Source organism: Heterodontus francisci, chromosome 43 (genome assembly GCF_036365525.1).
Source record: "Heterodontus francisci isolate sHetFra1 chromosome 43, sHetFra1.hap1, whole genome shotgun sequence".
NCBI classification, from domain to species: domain Eukaryota; kingdom Metazoa; phylum Chordata; class Chondrichthyes; order Heterodontiformes; family Heterodontidae; genus Heterodontus; species Heterodontus francisci.
Window position 1 is genome coordinate 19,621,945 of NC_090413.1, and position 21,573 is coordinate 19,643,517.

Genomic DNA, 21,573 nt, shown 5'->3' on the forward strand with positions numbered 1-21,573 from the left:
TTCGCATCAACTACTCTGTGTGGTAGTGAGTTCCTCATTTTCACTACTCTCTAGATAAAGAACTTTCTCCTGAATTCCCTACTACATCTTATAGTGACTATCTTATCTTTATGGCCCCTTGGTATGGTCTCCCCGCAAGTGAAAACGTATCTATGTCTACGCTATCAAACCCTTTCATAACCTTGAAGACTTCTATCAGGTCACCCCTCAGTCTTTATTTTCCAGAGGGAAGAGCCCCAGCATGTTCAATCTTTCCTGATTAGTTAGAACCTCTCAGTTCTGGTGTTATTCTGGTTTATCTTTTTTGCTTCTTCTCCAATGCCTCTATATCCCTTGTTAAAATTTGGACACCTGAGCCTGTTTGAGGGGCAAAAAAGACTGCCTGGTTCCTCAATGTTGCCTCACACTGATGATGACTGGAGCATCATGACTGTATACTACTGTACACTACCTACCCCCGCACTGCCAACTGTCACCCCACCACCCCGGTAGCATGTAATCTCACGAGAGAGGCAAAAGAACAAAATCCCAGGGCCAATAAGGGAAAGGATACTCTGGAAAATTCCTCTGTCATCCATCCCCCTCAGGTGATCAAACCCAGTCCAAAAGATGATATGGACCAAGTGTTCACCATGAAACCACTTACTTTCTGTATGATATACATTGGGCAAAAGGAGAGTGTAGCTAAGATCAACCTGCCATGTTGGAATCAAAATTTGGTGAAGGGATGGGCCAGAGAGCTGGAGAAGGTTTCCAACCTACATTCAAAGACAGGAAAGGGGTGTGATGAATAACCTGGATGAGGTAACTACATGTCAGAGCAAGAGAATAATTTAAATGTTGGCACAGGCTTAATGGGCCGAATGGCCTCTTTCTGTGCTATAATGGAAGCTAACACAGAGAAACTATTTCCGCTGGGTTTAGGACTCTAGGGCTAGGGGACAGCCTAAAAATTAGAGCCAGGCCTTTCAGGAGTGAAGCTATGAAACACTTCTACACACAAAGGGTGGTAGTTTGGAACTCTTCTGTTAATTTTAAATCTGAGACTGATATTTTTGTTAACCAAAGGACTATGGGCTGGATTTTGTTCTCCCCCAGGTGTCAGGTTCCGTGGCGGGGGGTGTGGGGCAGGGCATGGGGGGTGTTCTGAAGATGGCTCTGGATGAGGCCTGCCACGGACCTCAACACCGTGAGTGCCCGGCCCAATCCTCCCGGCAGCGGTGGGCTCCATGGCAGCCACTCCGCCACTGGGCAACAAGACCACGATTAACATATTCAAATGAATAAAATTATTACATTTAAATAGACTTACCTGCAATCTTGAGGGCCCGCCACGATTTTCTGCACAGCACCCAGCACTCCTGCACCTTCAGATCCCTGTTCAGGGAAATGCGGCAACACACTGGTGAGGAGGGGGAAGGAGGTAAGTTTGTCAGTGGTGGGGGGATGGTGTCAAGTATAAGTAATGGATGTAGGGGATAGTGGGAAAGGTTGAACATTAAACTTTATGCGGTTTGGGGGTGGGGGGACAGTCAGATGTGAAGAATAAGTGTTTTGGGGGGAAAGGGCAAATAGTTATTGTAATTGTTATTGGAGGGTGGGAAAGGGGTGTTAGAAATTTATTTATTTAATTTTGGGGGGGGTAGGACTTTAAAAATTTAAACTGAGCAGCAGGGCTGGCTGCCCATTAAAAATGGCACCACGCCTGCGCACAGGCAGCTGATGCCATTGCCGGGGACGGACAGTCCGCCCCCTCCACAAGATTGGGGGGGGCGTGGGGGGACAGGCCGCCTGGCTATTTAAATGAGCCGCCCAGCTATGACCGGCATTTTTTGAGCTCGCTGCCAAGATCGGCAGTGGGCTCTTAAAATCCAGCCCTGGGACAAAGCTGGGTATATGGAGTTAGATGACAGATCAGCCATATTTTCATTGAATGGCTGTACAGACTCTAGGGGCTAAAAGAACTCCTCCAGTTCCTATGATTCAATTTTTGCCCCAGTCACAAACTGGTCAACTTCCTTTTGAAGAGAGTCAGCACACACCACACCAGCCAGTAATGTATTCTCGAAGCTCACTACTCCCTGGGGAACGAGCCACCCAACGTCCAGTTTATTCCTCTCTCATGCTTTAAACTTACGGTGCATGGATCAGTTCGATGAAGCAGGTCTTCCATTATAAGTATTTATGTGCACCATTTCTTTTTTCCTTCTCTCCTCCCCTGACACTGCCAGTTCATGCTGGAGCACAGCACCCCCAGCCACTAACAGCCTCACAGGTCTAGTGAGCATGCGAGCCAGTTGCATATGAGCAAGCTATTCAATTGTGAGGCATCACAGCCCTATCACTGGCTAGTGCTGCCCCCAGCTGAGACTAACTTGCTCAGTTAGCACCTCCTGAGCAGTGTCACTTAGTACGAAACCCAGGAAGTGCTTTCACTCATTTGGCCATCAGGAAAATGTTTATGCAGCACAGAATTCCACCCTATTACAGTTTGGGTTTAATCCCAACACTTGTATAAACATTTTCTATATCCACCATTTCCATATGAAGAGTGAGTTCCTGTTAGCTGGAACTTGCTCTTAATTCTCTGCAGTATTTGGGTCAATGTAGCTCCAGCGTAGAAGTCAATGGTAACTGTTTACAATTGGGTCTGCCTGCTGGCCAGCCTTAGTGAATCTTGCAAGTTTGTTTTGGAGTTTCTGCCATCTACATGACACCAGCATGGCAGGAACTGGCTGGCGAGTACCCCACTAAACCCCATTTAAAAGCAACTTGAAAGAGACTGAGTTTGAGCAGGCCAACATCCTGGTAAGCAGTGGACTGCTGGCCCAAGTGTGGGTATCTCCCTGTAGCCCTCTTTTCCTCTGAGCTAGGGGACTCTAGGGACCTGCACACATATTGCAGGCTGACAACCAGTTTGGTATTGAGGGAATGCTGAGCTGTTGGAGGTGCCATCCTTTGCATGAGATGTTCTAACCTGTTTAATTGGACATTAATCTTCTGGCACTCTTTGTAAAAGAGCATGGAGTTCTCTTGACATCCTGGCCAATACTGGCTCCAGCTAAAAGAGTGACTACAGTTTGAAAGTGATTCATTGGCTGTGAAGTGCCTGGGGTTCTGAGGATGTGAAAGGCATAAGTTTGTCACCTTCTTTCCTCTCAATTATGGTCACTGTTTCAACTAGATTGTGATTAACAGCTGACAACAGTTGGAAAGTGCATTGTTAGGCCATCACCAAGATAAAATCCCTGCAGAGAATCGCATGGATATAAACAATGGGCTGTGTTTTAGGTGCACAGACAAGCTTATGAAACCACAAGAACACATTTAGTTCAGAGATTTACGCTGAATAAATTGTTGAGGGCTGATTGCATTGGAGTTCACAAGGTGGCTTGATCACTTGTGAATAACTTTGCTGTCGAACAAGCTCACCATTTAGAACCAAAGATTGGTAGGCATTCATCCCAATGTGCTGCTTATTGTCAGTTTGAATGTGGTGCAGGGTTTCCCAGTTCAGAATTTAGGCTCTTTTTGCGGATGAAGAGAGATGCAACCTCAATATTAAACCAGGTTAAACATCAGCCTGGCCAGATAGATATTGAAGAAGAACTGGGAGTTCTCAGTGTGCTGGCCAATATTCCTTCCTCAACCAACACTACCAATACAGATCCATTGTTCATTCACCTCATGGTTAAACATGGGATCTTGCTGCACACAAAATGGCTGCTGTGTTTGGTTACATAATTGTCACACCACCTTTATCCAGGCATCACATTTTGGCTAAATCCAAACATTCTGTGGTCAACGATAGCAATGGTTGTCCAACCCATTAACATCCCCTCCATTCCTTTTCCAATCAGCAGGTATGATGCTTAATATCACTTTACAAATACATCTCCAGCAGTGAGGGAGAATTTCCGTGAGGAGTGCCAGGGTCTCTATCTCCCACGGTAACTCACTGGAAGGTTGGCAGCCGTTCTGGTGAATGCAGTGGCATAAATGGCTGTTTAACTGTTTTCTCACCCATCTTCCATCAACATTATGAGAGGGGTATCCTCTTGAAAAACCACCCCTGTATCTTTTATAAATATCTGATGGGTGAGTATGAATGTTCCAGTGTGGTGACATTGCATCCTGTCAACTTGTGATGCCATTGATTGTCACTCCCATTAGTCAGTTCCCACTCACTGGTGGCTCTCCAAGACCATCTAAATAAATGTTTTTGAAACTTTGCTATATCAGTTTATTTTGTGTTGATACAGTCTCACCGTGTGTCTCAGAAATGTCTCAAAACAGTAACGGGTCCAGTATGATGACCAATTAACCTGTTTTTGTTGGTGTTTACTCAGAAGAAATGCTGGGGAGAGCGGCTCCTCTTGGAATATTGCCTTGGGATCTTTGCCATCCTTCTTACCAAACAGATGGGGTTCATTGTCTCAGTTCAAGGACCACACGTGGCAATTCCAAACTCCCTCAATATTCCACTGGAGTATCAGCGTAAACAACGTGCTCAAGGTCTGTAGTGGCTAGCAGTGTCTAGCTTCTAATGCATGGCAGGGTTAAACCAAGGTTCTAAGGCTGAAAAATGAACCTGCAACAGTTTATGAATCTTATCTAATCTCTTGCTGAGTTCTAACCCCTTATAAATACTGGGTACAGTACCATAGTTGTTCTGTTACTAGACTTAATTTGGAGCTTGGGCAAATGATCCGGAGACGTGAGTTCAAATCCCGTCATGGTAGCAGGGGAATTTAAATTCAATCAAATAAATAGAATTTGGACTAAAAAGCTAACATCAGTAACGGTGACCATGAAACTACTGGATTGTTGTAAAAACCCGTTTTGGTTTACTAATGCCCCTTAAGGAAGGAAATCCTTACCCAGTCTGGCCTGCATTTGACTCCAGACGCACAGCAATGTGATTGATTCTTAACTGCCCTCTGAAAAGGCCCAGCAAACCACTCAGTTGTATTCAAGAAGGTGGCTCACCAACACCATCAGGGAAATTAGGGATGGGCAATAAATGCGGGCCTTGCCAACAATATCCATATTCTGTGAATGTATTTTAAAAAATTCATTAGGATACACCCAGTGGTACTGGTATAAAAGCTGAATACGATCATCCCAGCCTGCTCTTGTGCAGTTCTTGAATGGCCAATTTACAGAGTACCATGTTAGGGAGGTAGGCTGTGGTCTGGTGCCTCTCCACTCCACTGGGGAACTTTCCAAGGCAGAAGTGGAGGTGGTGGCGTAGTGGTATTGTCACTGGACTAGTAACCCAGAGACCCAGGGTATTGCTCTGGGGACATGGGTTCGAATCCCACCAGAGCAGAAGGTGGAATTTGAATTCAATTAATAAATCTGGACTTAAAACCTAGTCTAATGATGAAACCATTGTCAATTGATGTAAAAACCCATCTGGTTCACTAATGTTCCCCTTTAGGGAAGGAAATCTGCTGGCCTACATGTGATTCCAGACCCACAGCAATGTGGTTGACTCTTTAAATGCCCTCTGAAATGGCCTAGCAAGCCACTCAGTTGTATCTAACCGTTACGAAGTCAATAAAGAATGAAACCGGACGGAGCACCCAGCATCGACCTTGACAACGGCAAACCCAGCCCTGTAAAGTCCTCCTCACTAACATCTGGGGGCTTGTGCCAAAGTTGGGAGAGCTGTCCCACAGACTACTTAAGCAACAGCCTGACATACGGAATCATACTTTACAGCCAATGTCCCAGACACCGCCATCACAATCCCCAGCAGAGGTGGCGGCACAGTGGTATACAGTTGGGAGGGAGTTGCCCTGGGAGACCGCATCATTGACTCTGGACCCCATGTAGTCTCATGGCATCAGGTCAAACATGAGCAAGGAAACCTCCTGCTGATTACCACCTAAGGCTTCCCTCAACTGATGAATCAGTACTCCTCCATGTTGAACACCACTTGGAGGAAGCACTGAGGGTGGCAAGGGCGCAAAATGTACACTGGGTGGGGGACTTCAATGTCCATCACCAAGAATGGCACGGTAGCACCACGACTGGTCGAGCTGGCCGAGTCCTAAAGGACATAGCTGCTAGACTGGGTCTGCGGCAGGTGGTGAGGGAACCAACAAGAAGGAGAAATATGCTTGACCTTGTCCTCACCAATCTGCCTGCGGCAGATGCATCTGTCCATGACAGTATTGGTAGGAGTGACTACTGCACAGTCCTTGTGGAGACTAAGTCCCGCCTTCACACTGAGGATTCCATCCATCGTGTTGTGTGGCACTGCCACTGTGCTAAATGGGATAGATTTCGAATAGATCTAGCAATGCAAAACTGGGCATCCATGAGGTGCTGTGGGCCATCAGCAGCAGCAGAAGAATTGTATTCAACCACAATCTGTAACCTCATGGTCCAGCATATCCCCCACTCTACCATTACCATCAAGCCAGGAGACCAACCCTGGTTCAATGAAGAGTGCAGGAGGGCATGCCAGGAGCAGCACCAGGCATGCCTCAAAATGAGGTGTCAACCTGGTGAAGCTACAAGCCAGGACTACTTGTGTGCCAAACTGCGTAAGCAGCATGTGATAGACAGAGCTAAGCGATCCCATAACCAATGGATCAGATCTAAGCTCTGCAGTCCGGCTATATCCAGTCGTGAATGGTGGTGGACAATTAAACAACTAACTGGAGGAGGCGGCTCCACAAATATCCCCATCCTCAATGATGGGGGAGCCCAGCACATCAGTGCGAAAGATAAGGCTGAAGCATTTGCAACAATTTTCAGCCAAGTGCCGAGTTGATGATCCATCTCGGCCTCCTCCTGAAGTCCCCAGCATCACAAATGCCCGTCTTCAGTCAATTTGATTCACTCCCCATGATATCAAGAAACAACAGAAGGCACTGGATACTGCAAAGGCTATGAGCCCTGACAACATACCGGCAATAGTACTGAAGACCTGTGCTCCAGAACTTGCCGCACCCCTAGCCAAGATGTTACAGCTACAACACTGGTATCTACCTGGCACTGTGGAAAATTGCCCAGGTAAGTCCTGTACACAAAAAGTCCAACCCGGCCAAGTCCCGCCCCATCAGTCTACTCTCAATCATCAGTAAAGTGATGGAAGGCGTCGTCGACAGTGCTATCAAGCAGCACTTGCTTAGCAATAACCTGCTCAGTGACGCTCAGTTTGCGTTCCGCCATGGCCACTCAGCTCCTGACCTCATTACAGCCTTGCTTCAAACATGGACAAAAGAGCTGAACTCAAAAGATGAGGTGTGAGTGACTGCCCTTGACATCAAGGCAGCATTTGACCGAGTATGGCATCAAGGAGCCCGAGCAAAACTGAGGTCAATGGGAATCAGGGGAAACTCTCTGCTGGTTGGAATCATACCTAGCGCAAAGGAAGATGATTGTGGTTGTTGGAGGTCAATCATCTGAGCTCCAGGACATCACTGCAGGAGTTCCTCAGGGTAGTGTCCTGGACCCAAACATCTTCAGCTGCTTCATCAATGACCTTCCTTCAATCATAAGGTCAGAAGTGGGGATGTTTGCTGATGATTGCACAATGTTCAGCACCATTCGCTACTCCTCAGATACTGAAGCGGTCTGCGTAGAAATGCAACAAGACCTGGACAATATCCAGGCTTGAGCTGATAAGTGGCAAGTAACATTCGTGCCACACAAGTGCCAGGCAATGACCATCTCCAACAAGACAGAATCTAACCGTTAATGGCATTACCATCGCAAAACTCCCCATTATCAACATCCTGGGGGTTACCATTGACCAGAAACTGAACTGGAGTAGCCATATAAATACCATGGCTACAAGAGCTGGTCAGAGACGAGGAATCCTGTGGCGAGTAACTCACCTCTGACTCCCCAAAGCCTGTCCACCATCTACAAGGCACAGGTCAGGAACATGATGGAATACTCTCCACTTGCCTGGATGGGTGCAGCTCCAACAACACTCAATAAGCTCGACACCATCCAGGACAAAACAGCCCACATGATTAGCCCCCCATCCACAAACATTCACTCTCACCACCACCGACACACAGTGGCAGCAGTGTGTACCATCTACAAGATGCACTGCAGCAACGCACCAAGGCTCCTTAGACAGCACCTTCCAAAACCGCGACCTCTACCACCAAGGAAGACAAGGGCAGCAAATAGTTGGGATCGTCACCACCTGCAAGTTCCCCTCCAAGCCACACACCATCTTGACTTGGAACTATATCGCCGTTCCTTCACTGTCGCTGGGTCAAAGTCCTGGAACTCCCTTCCTAACAGCATTGTGGGTGTCCCTACCCCAAATGGACTGCAGCTGTTCAAGAAGCCAGCGACACCCACATTCCATGAATGAATAAAAAAAATTGGAGCTAAAGACAGGCAAGAATAACTTTTAATGAGTAGGGTAAAAATAGGAACCAGCTGGAGGGTGAGAAGCAGCCTACTGAGTGGAATCTGGGGTTCATTTAATTAAAATTTCCATCTGAGCGGCCACCAATTTGTGTTCAAAAGGCAAATTCCTCTCTCTGAATCTCATTTATTCTCTTGCCTGATGGCAGCTCGTTACAAAGGCAGCAAGTGAAACAATCTGGGTATTTTTAGCGCCCGTTGGGAAAGTGTAAAGCTCGGTCAGCCCACACTGGCTAAACTACAGCCTACACTTCCTGTGACAGCTGGAGATGTTTTCTGCGGGATTGGATTGCTGAAACAATTAGTTTCAAAAAAAGAGAGGAGAAAACTGGTTAACTAACTCCCCGCCAGCGATGGCTTGCACGACAGCGCAAGGGCACTTTTTCTTTTGCAAAAAAAAAGGCTTAATTGTCTTTTGAGTAGATTTGCTGCGGTTGCTGTGACATTGTGCTCTTTTTGAAATTAGTAACCTGCAGCTGGGAATAAAGCTAAGAATAGCCTGAGTGAAGGAAAGAGAAAGGCCTCCAGAAGGAAGGTTTTGTTTTTGCTGTGCAGGTTGCAATTCAACTGAATGCATTCGTATATTTAACTGTGGGGCAGTTGAGGGGATGGGCGGCAGTGTGAGGGGAAAGAGTGCCCCGTGCACTGAGACACTGGTAAGTAGGTTAGGGAGAGGAGGGTTCTCTGTGCTCTCACCTACTCTTGGCCCCACCACTGGGGCACATATTGGGGAGTGTAACTCCATGTCTGTTTGCCACCTCCCCCCGCGCCCCACCAAGAAAAGAGGGAGGGAATGGGATCCAGGGGTGAAGTGGTAGTAAATAGAAATTGCCTACATAAATTAAATCAGAAGGATCAAGACAAAGAGTTGCTGGACTATAGAGGCCTAGTGAGGAGGAGGGTTTGCCAGCTTGCTGTCCAGTTCTGCATTTGTAGGTGGAGTTGCCATGTGTGAAGATAGCACTCAGATCATTTCTAAGCATCTTGCAGTCAGTACGCATTTTAAATGCAACTTGCGTCCTCAGGCTAGTGACTACACTTCAAAGGTACTTCATTGGCTGAAAAGCACTTTAGGATATCCTGAGGTCATGAAATGCACTATATAAATATGAACATACAAGTTAGGAGCAGGAGTAGGCCACTCGGCCCCTTGAGCCCGCTCCACCATTCAATAAGTTCATGGCTGAACTGATTCTAACCTCGACTCCACATTACCACCTACCCCCGATAACCTTTCATCCCCTTGCTTATCAAGAATCTATCTACCTCTGCCTTAAACATATTCAAAGACTCTGCTTCCACTGCCTTTTGAGAACGAGAGTGCCAAAGACTCACGACCCTCTGAGAGAAAAAATTTCTCCTCATCTCTGTCTTAAATGGGCGACCCCTTATTTTTAAACAGTGACCCCTAGTTCTAGATTCTCCCACAAGGGAAAACATCCTTTCCACATCCGCCCTATCAAGACCCCTCAGAATCCTATATGTTTCAGTCAAGTTGCCTCTTACTCATCTAAATTCCAGCGGTTACAAGCCTAGCCTGTCCAATCTTTCCTCGTAAGACAGCCCGCCCATTCCAGGTATCAGTCTAGTAAACCTTCTCTGAACTGCTTCCAATGCATTTATGTCCTTCCTTGAATAAGGAGACCAAAACGGTACACTGTACTCCAGATGTGGTCTCACCAATACCCTGTATAGCTGAAGCATAACCTCCTTACTTTTGTATTCAATTCCCCTTGCGATAAACGATAACATTCTACTAGCTTTCCTAATTACGTGCTGTACCTGCATACTGACCTTTTGCGATTCATGCACTAGGACACCCACATCCCTCTGTACTTCAGAGCTCCGCAATCTCTCACCATTTAGATAATATGCCTCTTTGTTATTCTTCCTGCCAAAATGGACGACTTCACATTTTCCCACATTTCCCACATCTGCCAGATTTTTGCCCACTTACTTGACCTATCTATATCCCTTTGTAGCCTCCTATATCCTCTTCACAACCTACTTTCCTACCTATCTTTGTGTCATCAGCAAATTTAGCAACCATACCTTTGGTCCCTTCATCTAAGTCATTTATATAAATTGTAAAATGTTGAGGCCCCAGCACAGATCCCTGTGGCACACCACTCATTACATCTTGCCAACCAGAAAATGACCCCTTTATGCCTACTCTCTGTTTCCTGTTAGCTAGCCAATCTTCTATCCATGCCAGTATGTTGCCCCCTACACCATGAGCTTTTATTTCCTGCAAAACCTTTGATGTGGCACCTTATCAAATGCCTTCTGGAAATCTAAGTACAATACATCCACCAGTTCCCCTTCATCCACAGCACATGCAACTCCCTCAAAGAACTCCAATAAATTGGTTAAACATAATTTCCTTTTCACAAAACCATGTTGACTGCCTGATTACCTTCAATTTTTCTAAGTGCCCTGCTATAATGTCTTTAATAATAGCTTCTAATATTTTCCCTGCTCGTCTTTCTTTAAGGTGTCATTAAGGCAGATGGGCAGTTAGAACACCCTTATTTTGTCTCCATCCTCTCCCCCGCATACAGTAATGGCAGTCTCCTAGATCCAGCCTACAGGTAGATAAATGGGTTTTGTCAGTAAAAACCCAACTGGTTCACCAATATCCTTCAAGGAAGGGAACCTGCAACCCCAAGCCAGTCTGACTTGTATGTGACTCCAGTCCTACACATTCTGTGTGAACTCGAATGCCCACCACCACTACTTTCTCCTTAGCAGCTAAGAATGGTCACTAGATGCAGCCTTGCCAGGGTTGCCCACGGTCTCTAAACAAGTATAGCGGGGAGCTCAGGCCTCCATGAGTAGTTTTAAATGCTGTCCATTCTCTGCATTTATATAGCACCCCATTGCAGCGAATCAAAGTGCTTCACGTACATCAGTGTTGAAATGTTGTACAATATCGGTAGTTACCTGATGGCCATTTTGTGCTAGCAAGATCCCACAAGCTTACATGAGGTGGCAGTGCTCCCAATTTGTTGGGTGTTTGCCACATGAATGGCCAGTTAATCTGCTTTTGGTGATATTGATTGAGGGAGGAACAATAGCCAGAGCTCACGTGGCTCTTTTTCAAATAATGCTAGCAAAGCTAGACAGGCATGGCTTCAGTTTGACGTCTTAGCTGAAGGGCAGCTTTTCCAACATTCCTTCAGTAATGCCTGTGTGGATTACATTCTGTGATTCTCGGTGCAGGATTTGAACCCACAAACGTCGGACTTTGAGGCAGCAGTGCTACCAACTAAACCATGGTGCCACTTTACACTAATTAGAGAACCAGAATGAGGCAGCCTTGGCGTGCTCCTTGCGCAAGCAAATGGCTTTATAAAATATGCATGCCTAATGTAAACCCTTAAATAAAAACTGTCATAATAGATCTTGACACCGTTCACTTTTGTCCTGTCTCTAAAGCTTTTCTAAGACCTTACCCTTTCTGCTTACCCTGGTTTATAAGGTGTTTTGGTTCCTTATCGTCCTATTATTGAGCTGGTGCTTGCTGTAATATTCTTGCAAAAGGAAATCCCTCGCTAACTCACCTGACCAAAGTGTCCCGTTGGAGACAGCAATCTCACAAGGACTTGAACAGCAGTCCTAGCTCTGGGTAATCTCCATGACTCTGTGTGTTAATCTCATTGAGTCAGTAGAGTTCTGAGTACAATGTGAAGACTCTGTATTGTTCTGTTTCTAAGGCTGCCATCTTTCATCCTTGCCTTACTCCCCCCAAATCAGGCTTTTATGTTTCATTTTTTTAGTGTTCTTTTTCCAACAGTTTTCCTCCCCTCTCCTCAAGACACTCTGGAGTAATTTTGACATTTTGCTGTAGTGTAAAATGGACAATAGCAAGTCGGCAACCCATTTTGCATCTCTCCTGATTCTTATTCCAGTCAAAATCAATCAATTGCTGATTTACTGTCTTGTATTATGCCATTGCAGTCAAAGTTACCTCAACATCCCCACCCCCGACATTCCCTGGGGTACCTCTCCATTCCTAAAAAGGAAAAAAAGACATGCATTTATATAGCGCCATTCACAATCATGGGGCATCCAAAAGTGCTTTACAGCCAATGAAGTACTTTTGAAGTGTAGTCACTGTTGTAATGTGGGAAACGCAGCCGCTAATTTGCACACAGCAAGCTCCCACAAACAGCAATGTGATAATCTGTCTAAATGATGTCATTGAAGGATAAAGATTGGTCAGGACATCGGGGATAACTCCCCTACTTTTCTTCAAAATAGTGAGAGGGCAGATGATGGCAACTCTGACAGTGCAGCATTCCCTCAGTACTGCACTGGAGTTTCAGCCTGGATTTTTGTGTTCAAGTCCTGGAGTGTCCTTGCTGGGAGGTTTGCTAGTGCTGTTGGGGGGGATACAGAGTGGAAGCACAGTAGGGAGTAATGTACAATCAAATATAAATGTGAAGCTAAGTCAGTCCAGAGGTCAGAGTAAATGTAGATCTGTTAAGGCTCAGGCAAATAATGCAAGGCTGGATTGTATCTATTTTCATGTAAGGAGTCTTACTAGTAAGGCAGATGAATTGACGGCATTGATTAACACATGGGAATATGATATTATTGCTATTACTGAGACATGGTTGAGGGAAGGGCAGGACTGGCAGCTTAATATCCCAGGGTATAGAATCTTCAGACATGATAGGGGAGGGGGTAAAAGAGGAGGTGGCATTGCACTGTTGATTAAAGAGACAATTACTGCAGTAAGGAGGGATGATATGTTGGAAGGTTCCTCTAATGAGGCCATATGAGTAGAACTTAAAAACAAAAAGGGGGCTATTACTTGGCTGGGAGTGTACTACAGGCCTCCAAACAGTCAGGCAGTGGTAGAGGAGCAGATATGTAGGCAAATCTCAGAGAGGTGCAATAATAGAGTAATAATAGTAGGGGATTTCAACTTCCCCTATGTTAGAGGGGATAGTATCAGTGCAAAAAGTTTAAAGAGGGCGGAATTCCTCAAGTGCATTCAGGAGAGCTTTTTGAGCCAGCACGTCGAGAGTCCTACAAGAGGAGGAGCGGTACTGGACTTAATCCTAGGGAATAAAGCTGGACCAGTGGTAGAAGTGTCAGTGGGGGAGCATTTCGGGGATAGTGACCATAACTCTGTAAGATTTAAGGTTGTTATGGAAAAGGACATAGAGGGCCCGGAAATAAGAGTACTAAATTGTGGGAAGGCAGATTTCAATATGATAAAACAGGAGCTGGCCAAAGTGAACTGGGAGCAGCTTCTTATAGGAAAGTCTACATCAGACCAGTGGGAGTCATTTAGAAAGGAAATTGTGAGGGTTCAGGTGCAGCACGTTCCCGTAAAGGTGAAGAGTAGGACCAACAGGTCAAGGGAACCCTGGATGTCAAGGGATATAGTGGATTAGATAAGGAGAAAAAAGAAGGCGTATGGCAGATTCAGAATGCTGAAAACAGTGGAGGCCCTAGAGGAGTATAGAAAGTGTAGGGAAGTACTTAAAAAAGTATCTGTGTGGTGAAAGATGCAGGAGAGCCACGGCACCATGCATCCTCTGAGTGCTCCTCCTCCTCAGAGGCAGACGTCTGGCCTCCTTCTGGCTGAGTCTGCTGTGGAGGCAACCTGCATGAGAGAACACAAATGTATGGGTTAGGCTGTGCAGATCTCGTCAATACCACAAAACCTGTTGTTGGTCTCCAGAAGTGATTAGGATAGCGAAAAGGGGGCATGAAAAATCACTGGCAGACGATAAAGGAAAATCCTAAGGCGTTTTATAAGTATGTTAGGGGTAAGAGGATAACCAGGGAAAAAGTGGGGCTCATTAGGGATCAAAGAAGCAATGTGTATGTGGAGCCGAAGGACATAGGTGAGGTTTTGAATGATTACTTTTCATCTGTGTTCACTATAGAGAGGGACCATGTAGGTGTAGTGATCAGGGAAGGGGATTGTAATATACTTGATCAAATTAACATTGAAAAGGAGGAAGTATTGGCTGTATTAGCGGACTTAAAGGTGGATATATCCCCAGGCCCAGATGAGATGTATCCCAGGCTGCTATGTGAGGCAAGGGAGGAGATACGGGGACTCTGACACAAATTTTCAGATCCTCTCTGGCCACAGGAGAGGTACCAGAGGATTGGAGGACAGCGAATGTGGTACCATTATTTGAGAATGGTAGCAGGGATAAATCAAGTAATTACAGGCCAGTGAGTCTAACGTCAGTGGTAGGGAAATTACTGAAAAAAATTCTGAGAGACAGGATTAATCTCCACTTGGAAAGGCAGGGATTAATCAGGGATAGTCAGCATGGCTTTGTCAGGGGGAGATCGTGTGGAACAAATTTGATTGATTTTTTCGAGGAGGTGACTAGATGTGTAGATGAGGGTAAAGCAGTTGATGTAGTCTACATAGACTTCAGCAAGGCTTTTGATAAGGTCCCGCTTCTGACAAAGAGCCGAGAGTGCTACCAACTGAGGCACAGCTGACACATTCATGGCACTAACTCTCCCTGGGTTACAGTTTCCCATCTCTTGAAGATTCTGACTCCACTTGGGTTACAGCTTCATGGATGCTCAAATGGCCATTCTTCATGTGTGAGCCTAGACAGCAGGTGTCCACGGACCATTAGGCCATGAGAGGCATCACCACTGAACCCAATCCTGTCCTCACCAGTCACTTACTTGGGAAATAAGGATATAAAGAGACCTGAATGAAAGGGAAATTGGGATTAAAGAGATTAATAGTGCCGCCAGGGCTAATAAAATGACTGGGCAGGCTCAATGGACCAAACAGCCAACTCCTGTTCTAATATTCCTGTTTTCCTATCATGGCTATATGCCAGCAGTTACGAATAGGAATCACCCAGAAAGTGATTGTCAATGGAAAACTTGATTGATCTTGCCTTTCCCTGCACTGGGATGTTGAAGCCCATTTTAGCTCCTCCTCCACTCCCACCTACAGTGCCCCAGTTAAGATCCTACTAACCTCCCACCTTGCTATAAGCTCAGCACTGCCTTGGGGTTGGTGGGCTCCTCATATTCCTTCCTCAATCCTAACTCAAGTCAGGCTGGATATTGGTTGCTGGTTGCATTTAGCAGAAACCTTCCCAAGATTCGCTGGCCTGCCCTCCCTTTGATAATGATTGTCAACGAGATACTAATGCTGCCTGAAGTGTATTTGCCTGGCAACTCACATGTCAGTTTCAATTCAGGCCAAGCAGTGTACAGTTTGCTCCACATCAGCACGCACCTAATCTAATCACTGAATTCCAATCTACCAAATCACTTCCCATTCTCTCCCATTATGTAGAGTTACAGTGCAATAAATCACTTCCCACTCAGGCCCCTATCACATCCTGATCCCAGAACAATGCTTCTCCCCAATTATTGCATGCTTTCAGCACACTGAGTATAATCAGTACCCTGTCTAACTTCACCCGACAGTCACAGAATTAGAAACTAATCTTCCACAGTAATGTATTCGTCTGAGAGCTAATGACTGCATGTATGGTTGAATAATTGAAGCGTTCAGAAGTGATGACAGTCCTTTCGAAATGCACATAGTTTCTGTCACATTTGACCATTTAAAACCTTTTTCTTCCCCCTGCTCTCCTGACCCCATTTCGCTTGAAGGAATCAATTTTTGTCTGATTACTGCTGCGATATTTTGCTGTGTTAAAGGTGCTATATGAATGCAGGTTATTGTTGTTGCAACATGCTGGGTGACACTAGGGTGACCGTCCACTCAGGTACAATTCCACTATTATCACTGTTCCAGTCGAATACAGTTCTGCTGATGCATGGTTTTACGGTTGGCTGTGGTGCCTTCCCTAATTGGTCATTCGTCATGCGGATTGACAGTGAGTGGCTATTCCACCATGAGGGTACATCACAAATGAACCAAGAGAATAAAATGTCAAGGGAGGTCAGTATGACAGCATTTCTTATCCTCCTTTATTTTTGTACACTGGAATGGCATTGTTCAAACTATTTGTGTCTGTCAGAGCCTCCAGTCTTGGATGTGAAGTTTTTTTTCGTGATCACCAAGTTCTAACGGGGCAGTCAAGACTCTGTTCATTTCTATTAAGCTGAAGTGCCATGCTTCACACAAGACTCTGCAAAGCAGCAGGAGGAAAATGGTGGGCAATTCTCAACTGACCACTGATCAACAGATCAAACATTCCTAGAAAAAGAAGAAAAAAAGAATGTGCATTCATATAGCGCTTTTCATAACCTCAAGATGTCCCATAGCACTTTACAGTCAATGAAGTCCTTTTGAAGTGTTGTCACATCTGAGGGGAACGTGGCAGCCAATTTGCACACAGCAAGCTCCCACAAACAGCAACGTGATAGTGGCCAAATCATCTGTTTCAATGATTTCAGTTCATTGAATAGTACAGCACAGGAGGCGGCCATTCAGCCCATCAGATCTGCACCAGCTCTTTTGGAAAGCAACCCAGTTAGTACCATTCCCTTGCTCTTTTCCCATATCCCTGCAATTTGTTTCTCCATGTATTTATCCAATTCCCTTTTGAAAGCTACTGTTGAATCTGCCTCCATCTATCCACCACACTGTCAGGCAGTACGCTCCAAATCCTAACCACTTGTTCCTTAAAAATGTTTTGCCTCACATCACCTCTGGTTCTTTCGCCAATCTCTTTTAATCTGTGATCTCTGGTTATTGACCCTTCAGCTATTGGAAACTGTTCCTCTTTATTTACTCTATGAAAACCCTTCATGATTTTAAACACTTCTATCAAATCCCTTCACCTTCTCTTCTCCAGGAGGGATAAATATTGGTTAGGACACTGGTGAGAACTCCCCTATTAGAATTCAGAGTCTTCAAATCAATCATTCAGACACTCAAGCCAAGGCACAGCAGGCAAGGTTAGAAGTAAATGCATCATGTAATCTGTATCTTTTTATTGAAGGGTAGACGGCCAATTGTCAAAGAGCACCACTGAAAGATGTCAACTCCCGATCCTCCAATGGGAGGCACACCTCGCCCAGGCCCCTCACCAGGACCTGGACCTTCTCCTGGATCGATGCTAGGCCCCAGTCCTGGACCCTCGCCTGGATCTGCACACAGTATGATGGGACCAAGCCCAGGTCCCCCATCTGCAGGTCATTCCATGACTCCACAGGGGCCTGGAGGTTACCCTGCAGAAAGCATACATCAACTTCATAAGGTAATATGGTGTAAATTTGAGTGAAAATCTTTACTTGTGATGAAACTGTAATGTGTGTTAAAAAGTAATCTTAAAAATGTGTTTTGAAGCAAAGAAGAAACACCAATGACGATAGACTTGTGATTTCTGCTATTGTTTGTTTGGCTCGGTAAACTAGCTCCAACATTCCTGTTCAGACTTTCATAGAATCATACAGCACAGACGAGGCCATTTGACCCATTATGCCCATGCCAGCTCCTTGAAATAGCTATCCAATTAGTGCCACTCCCTGCTCTATACCCTGCCCTCTATTTTATCTGAGTCCCTGAACCCTCTCTTTTAGAAAAAGGGTTAACAGCCATTGCTCTTCTCAACTTTCTTTCCTGATCCTCCTATGTTTCAAATACACATCCTGGACCCTCCTCCCTGAATCCACCTATGTTGAAATTGAAACTCATCACACTGTCTCCAAGACACCAAACTCTGGAATGCCTCACCTCCCTCAGTCTTCCTCTCACAGCCTGCAGACTTTTAAAAGCCAAGCCTGACTACACCCACCCACAATTGTTCTCCTACTTTTTCAAGTTACTTTGCACTATATTTCTAATCTGTTCCTAAGGTTTCTTGGTAGGAAAACATTGTCAGTTTGGTCCTGGCAGCCCAATAAAGTGGCTTTTGCTAATGCACCATGTGAAGGGAGGAGCTTTTTAAGATGGTGATAGGTGACATGACCCCGCCTGGCTGCTGCACAGGTGTCAGCACTGATGCCCCAATCAATCCTTGCTGAAAAACACAGAGGGCATAGCCGAGGAAATTTTATTTAAAGCAGCAAGTTGTTGTGATCTGGAATGCGCTGCCTGAAAGGACGGTGGAAGCAGATTCAGTAGTAACTTTAAAAAGGGAAGTGGATAAATAGTTGAAAAGGAAAACAATTGCAGGGCTATGGGGAAAGAGCAGGGAAGTGAGACTAATTGGATAGCTCTTTCAAAGCACTGGCACAGGCATGATGGGCCGAATAGCCACCTTCTGTGTTGTAATATTCTATGAATTTTGTATCTTTTGAAATTGGACAAAGTTAGTTAGATTTTAGATATATCTATCTATTAGCAACTTCTGATACAGGGCATCACAGTGTAATAATCTGAATGCAACGCCCCTTATTACACTTCTTGCACCCAATCCCTCTTAAACACTATCTCATGCACCAATTTCCTATACTGTATAACCTCTGACCCACCACTTCCACCCTCTACAATATGATGCCTCTTTGCATAATATTTCTATAAAGCCCTATATACCACAACACTCTTGATTCACACCCTTATATACAAAACAGCTCTGATATGCATCAGTTCCCTCTGTATAACACCCTGAACTATCACACCCCTCTGTATGGAACCCTGATATATCACATCCCTCTGAATAGCACCCTAATCTATATCAGTTTCCTCTCTTTAACACCCTAATATACCACACAGCTCTATGTATTGCCATAATATACCACACCCCTTTGTATAACACTCTAATCTGCCATGCCTCTCTGTAAAACAATATCTGTTACCATACCACTTTAGTTATATTGCTCGCTCTCATTTTGCATGGTTCCTAATGTCTGGTGCAGTTACTGCATTTCTTTATGTTTAAATGGCATTAAACAGTTAAGTTCTGGCTGCATTTTGCTCCTTAGCACTCTGTAACTGGCGCTTGAAAGGCTGACTTTGACATTTCTGCTGAACCTTCTTCGAATCCATGTGCTGTAAGCAGGATTCTTTGTGGTAATCAGCAGCTGCAGGCTGCTGAGGGGCTGGTTCCATAGGAAGCTTGTCAGTTGCACCTTCACTCCTGATTTCAGCAGCTCCCCTCGTTTTAACCCATCCTGTGCAAGTACTGTGCCGTTCTTACCAGCCATTTGTAAAGCTGAGACCTTCAAGGCACCTGCTACAGCTCAGTGCCTGGACTGCTGGGTTAAGCACAGCTAAAGCCCCCCCCTCTCCCACCGCCCCCCCCCCCCCCCCCCCAACACTGTCCCATTGCATCTGTTTCCCTAAGAGCCTCGGTCCACAGAACGCCAGAAGACTGTGACATTAATGGATTGCACAATCACGGGTACGAGCTGTGTAATTGCAGCTCTCTGCCAGCTGAAGGGGAACGCTGCCTTCAACATCTTTTCTCTTTGCAGGCAATGGAATCGATGCATGAAAAGGTGATGCCCGAAGACCCGCGCTACAGTCAGATGAAATCTATTGGCATGAGGTCAGGTGGACACAGTGGCATGGGACCACCACCCAGCCCCATGGACCAGCATTCTCAAGGTAACAGGCTTTGCTTCAATGCAAAGCTTATTGTTTTGTTTTAATAAGAAGAACAATTTGATTGCAAATAATTTTTTTTGGTACCTCTTGTCTTCAGGCTTCTTCTTTACTGTACCCTGACCCATTAAAAAAAATGACTGACCAGCATTCTGCTGCTAGCATCTGTCAGTAGCACTCAGTGACCTCTGCTTGGAGTCATGGGATTGCCATCTGGAGGGATTCACCCTCTATCTGATTTTACTTTCATTCCTTCCTATGCAGGGAACTCTGCTGCCTGTATCTCAACTCACACCAAATCCCACCCATCACCACCCCCCCTTCCCCCCGCCCATGCTGTGCTTGCTGACCTGCATTGATTCCAGATTAAGCAGTGCCTGAATTTTAAAATTTTCACTCTTGTTTTCAAATCCCACGATGACCTCGCACTCGCCCCCACCGCCACCACCCACTCCCCACCCCCCCCCCCACCCCGGACCCTATCTTTGTCACCTCCTCCAGCTCTATAGCAATGATCTCCCTAGATTTTCTTTATTGTGTGCGGCCTGTATATTTCAATGTGCATGGCTGTGCACATGCGGTATCCTGAAGTGGACAGTTTGTGAGCTGCCTGTGCAGTACCTTCACAATTGTTCTGCAGCCATGCACCCATGCAGCTTAGAGGGAACATTGTCTACGACCCTCTGAGATCTGTGCGCTCCTCCAATACTCTTGCGCATCCCAATTTTCATTGCCAATCATTGTTGGCCTTGCCTTCAGCTGTGTAGCTGTAAACTCTGGAATTCCCTCTGTAACCTCTCTAACTCTCTATCTCCCTTTTCTCCATTAAAATGCTCTTTTAAATGCTTTTGGTCATCTTCCCTAATATCTCCTTATGTGACTCAGTATCTAATTTTGTTTGATAATGCTCTTGTGAAGCTCATTGGGCCGTTTTATTATGTTAAAAGTGAAATATAAATGCAAGTTGCTCCTGTTTAGTTAGCAGAAAGAAAAAAATTAACCTGTAACAACTCTTCAATTGCAGGTTACCCTTCTCCTCTGGGAGGCGCTGAGCATGCCCCAAGTCCTGTACCTGCTAACGGCCCTCCTTCAGGACCCCCTATGCCTTCTGGACCGGGAGGCGTTCCTATGGACGGTGGGGACCCCCAGACCCTGGGGCAGCAAAACCGAGGACCCTCTCCTTTCAACCAGGGGCAGCTGCATCAGCTGCGAGCGCAGATCATGGCATACAAGATGCTGGCAAGAGGCCAGCCCATCCCAGACCACCTGCAGCTGGCTGTCCAAGGGAAGAGACCCCCACCAGGAATGCAGCAGCAGATGTCGTCACTACCTCCACCCTCCAACCCTGGTGCTGGAGCGGCTTCGGGCCCGCCACCTGGGAACTACAACAGGCCACTCGGTACCTACCTCTTCTATTACTTGACAGATCGCACTCTTAACTTGCATTGATTGTTTGTGTTGACAAGCGAGCCAAGCTCCAGTATAAAGCAGAAACTCTCACGCCAGCAACTGCACAGGAAGACAATTGTGCTTCTGTCTCTCAAACACACCAGGATCTCATCTACCAAGTATTTAATGAACTGCGATATCTAGCACTGCATGCAAAATATATATATCTATCAAAACCCTTCGCTATAGAAGCTACAATAAAAAATGATGAGGGGTTTTGTTAGAGTAAATAAGGAGAAACAGTT

At 45.6% G+C, this 21,573-nt stretch overlaps 1 protein-coding gene across 8 annotated transcripts in view; it reads left to right on the top strand.

Annotated features, from left to right (window-relative positions):
• smarca4a (SWI/SNF related, matrix associated, actin dependent regulator of chromatin, subfamily a, member 4a) overlaps positions 1 to 21,573 on the top strand; it is a 105,378-nt gene that overhangs the window by 24,109 nt on the left and 59,696 nt on the right. For 5 of the 8 annotated variants that reach the window (XM_068021084.1, XM_068021080.1, XM_068021086.1 and 2 more), the window contains exons 2-4: positions 17,334 to 17,591; positions 19,750 to 19,882; positions 20,904 to 21,278. In XM_068021084.1, the coding sequence (XP_067877185.1) occupies positions 17,370 to 17,591; positions 19,750 to 19,882; positions 20,904 to 21,278 (730 nt within the window). In that variant the 5' untranslated portion in view covers positions 17,334 to 17,369. Of the gene's footprint in view, positions 1 to 4,349; positions 4,516 to 17,333; positions 17,592 to 19,749; positions 19,883 to 20,903; positions 21,279 to 21,573 lie in introns of all 8 variants that reach the window. The other 3 variants (XM_068021082.1, XM_068021081.1, XM_068021083.1) reach the window with 3 other exon arrangements.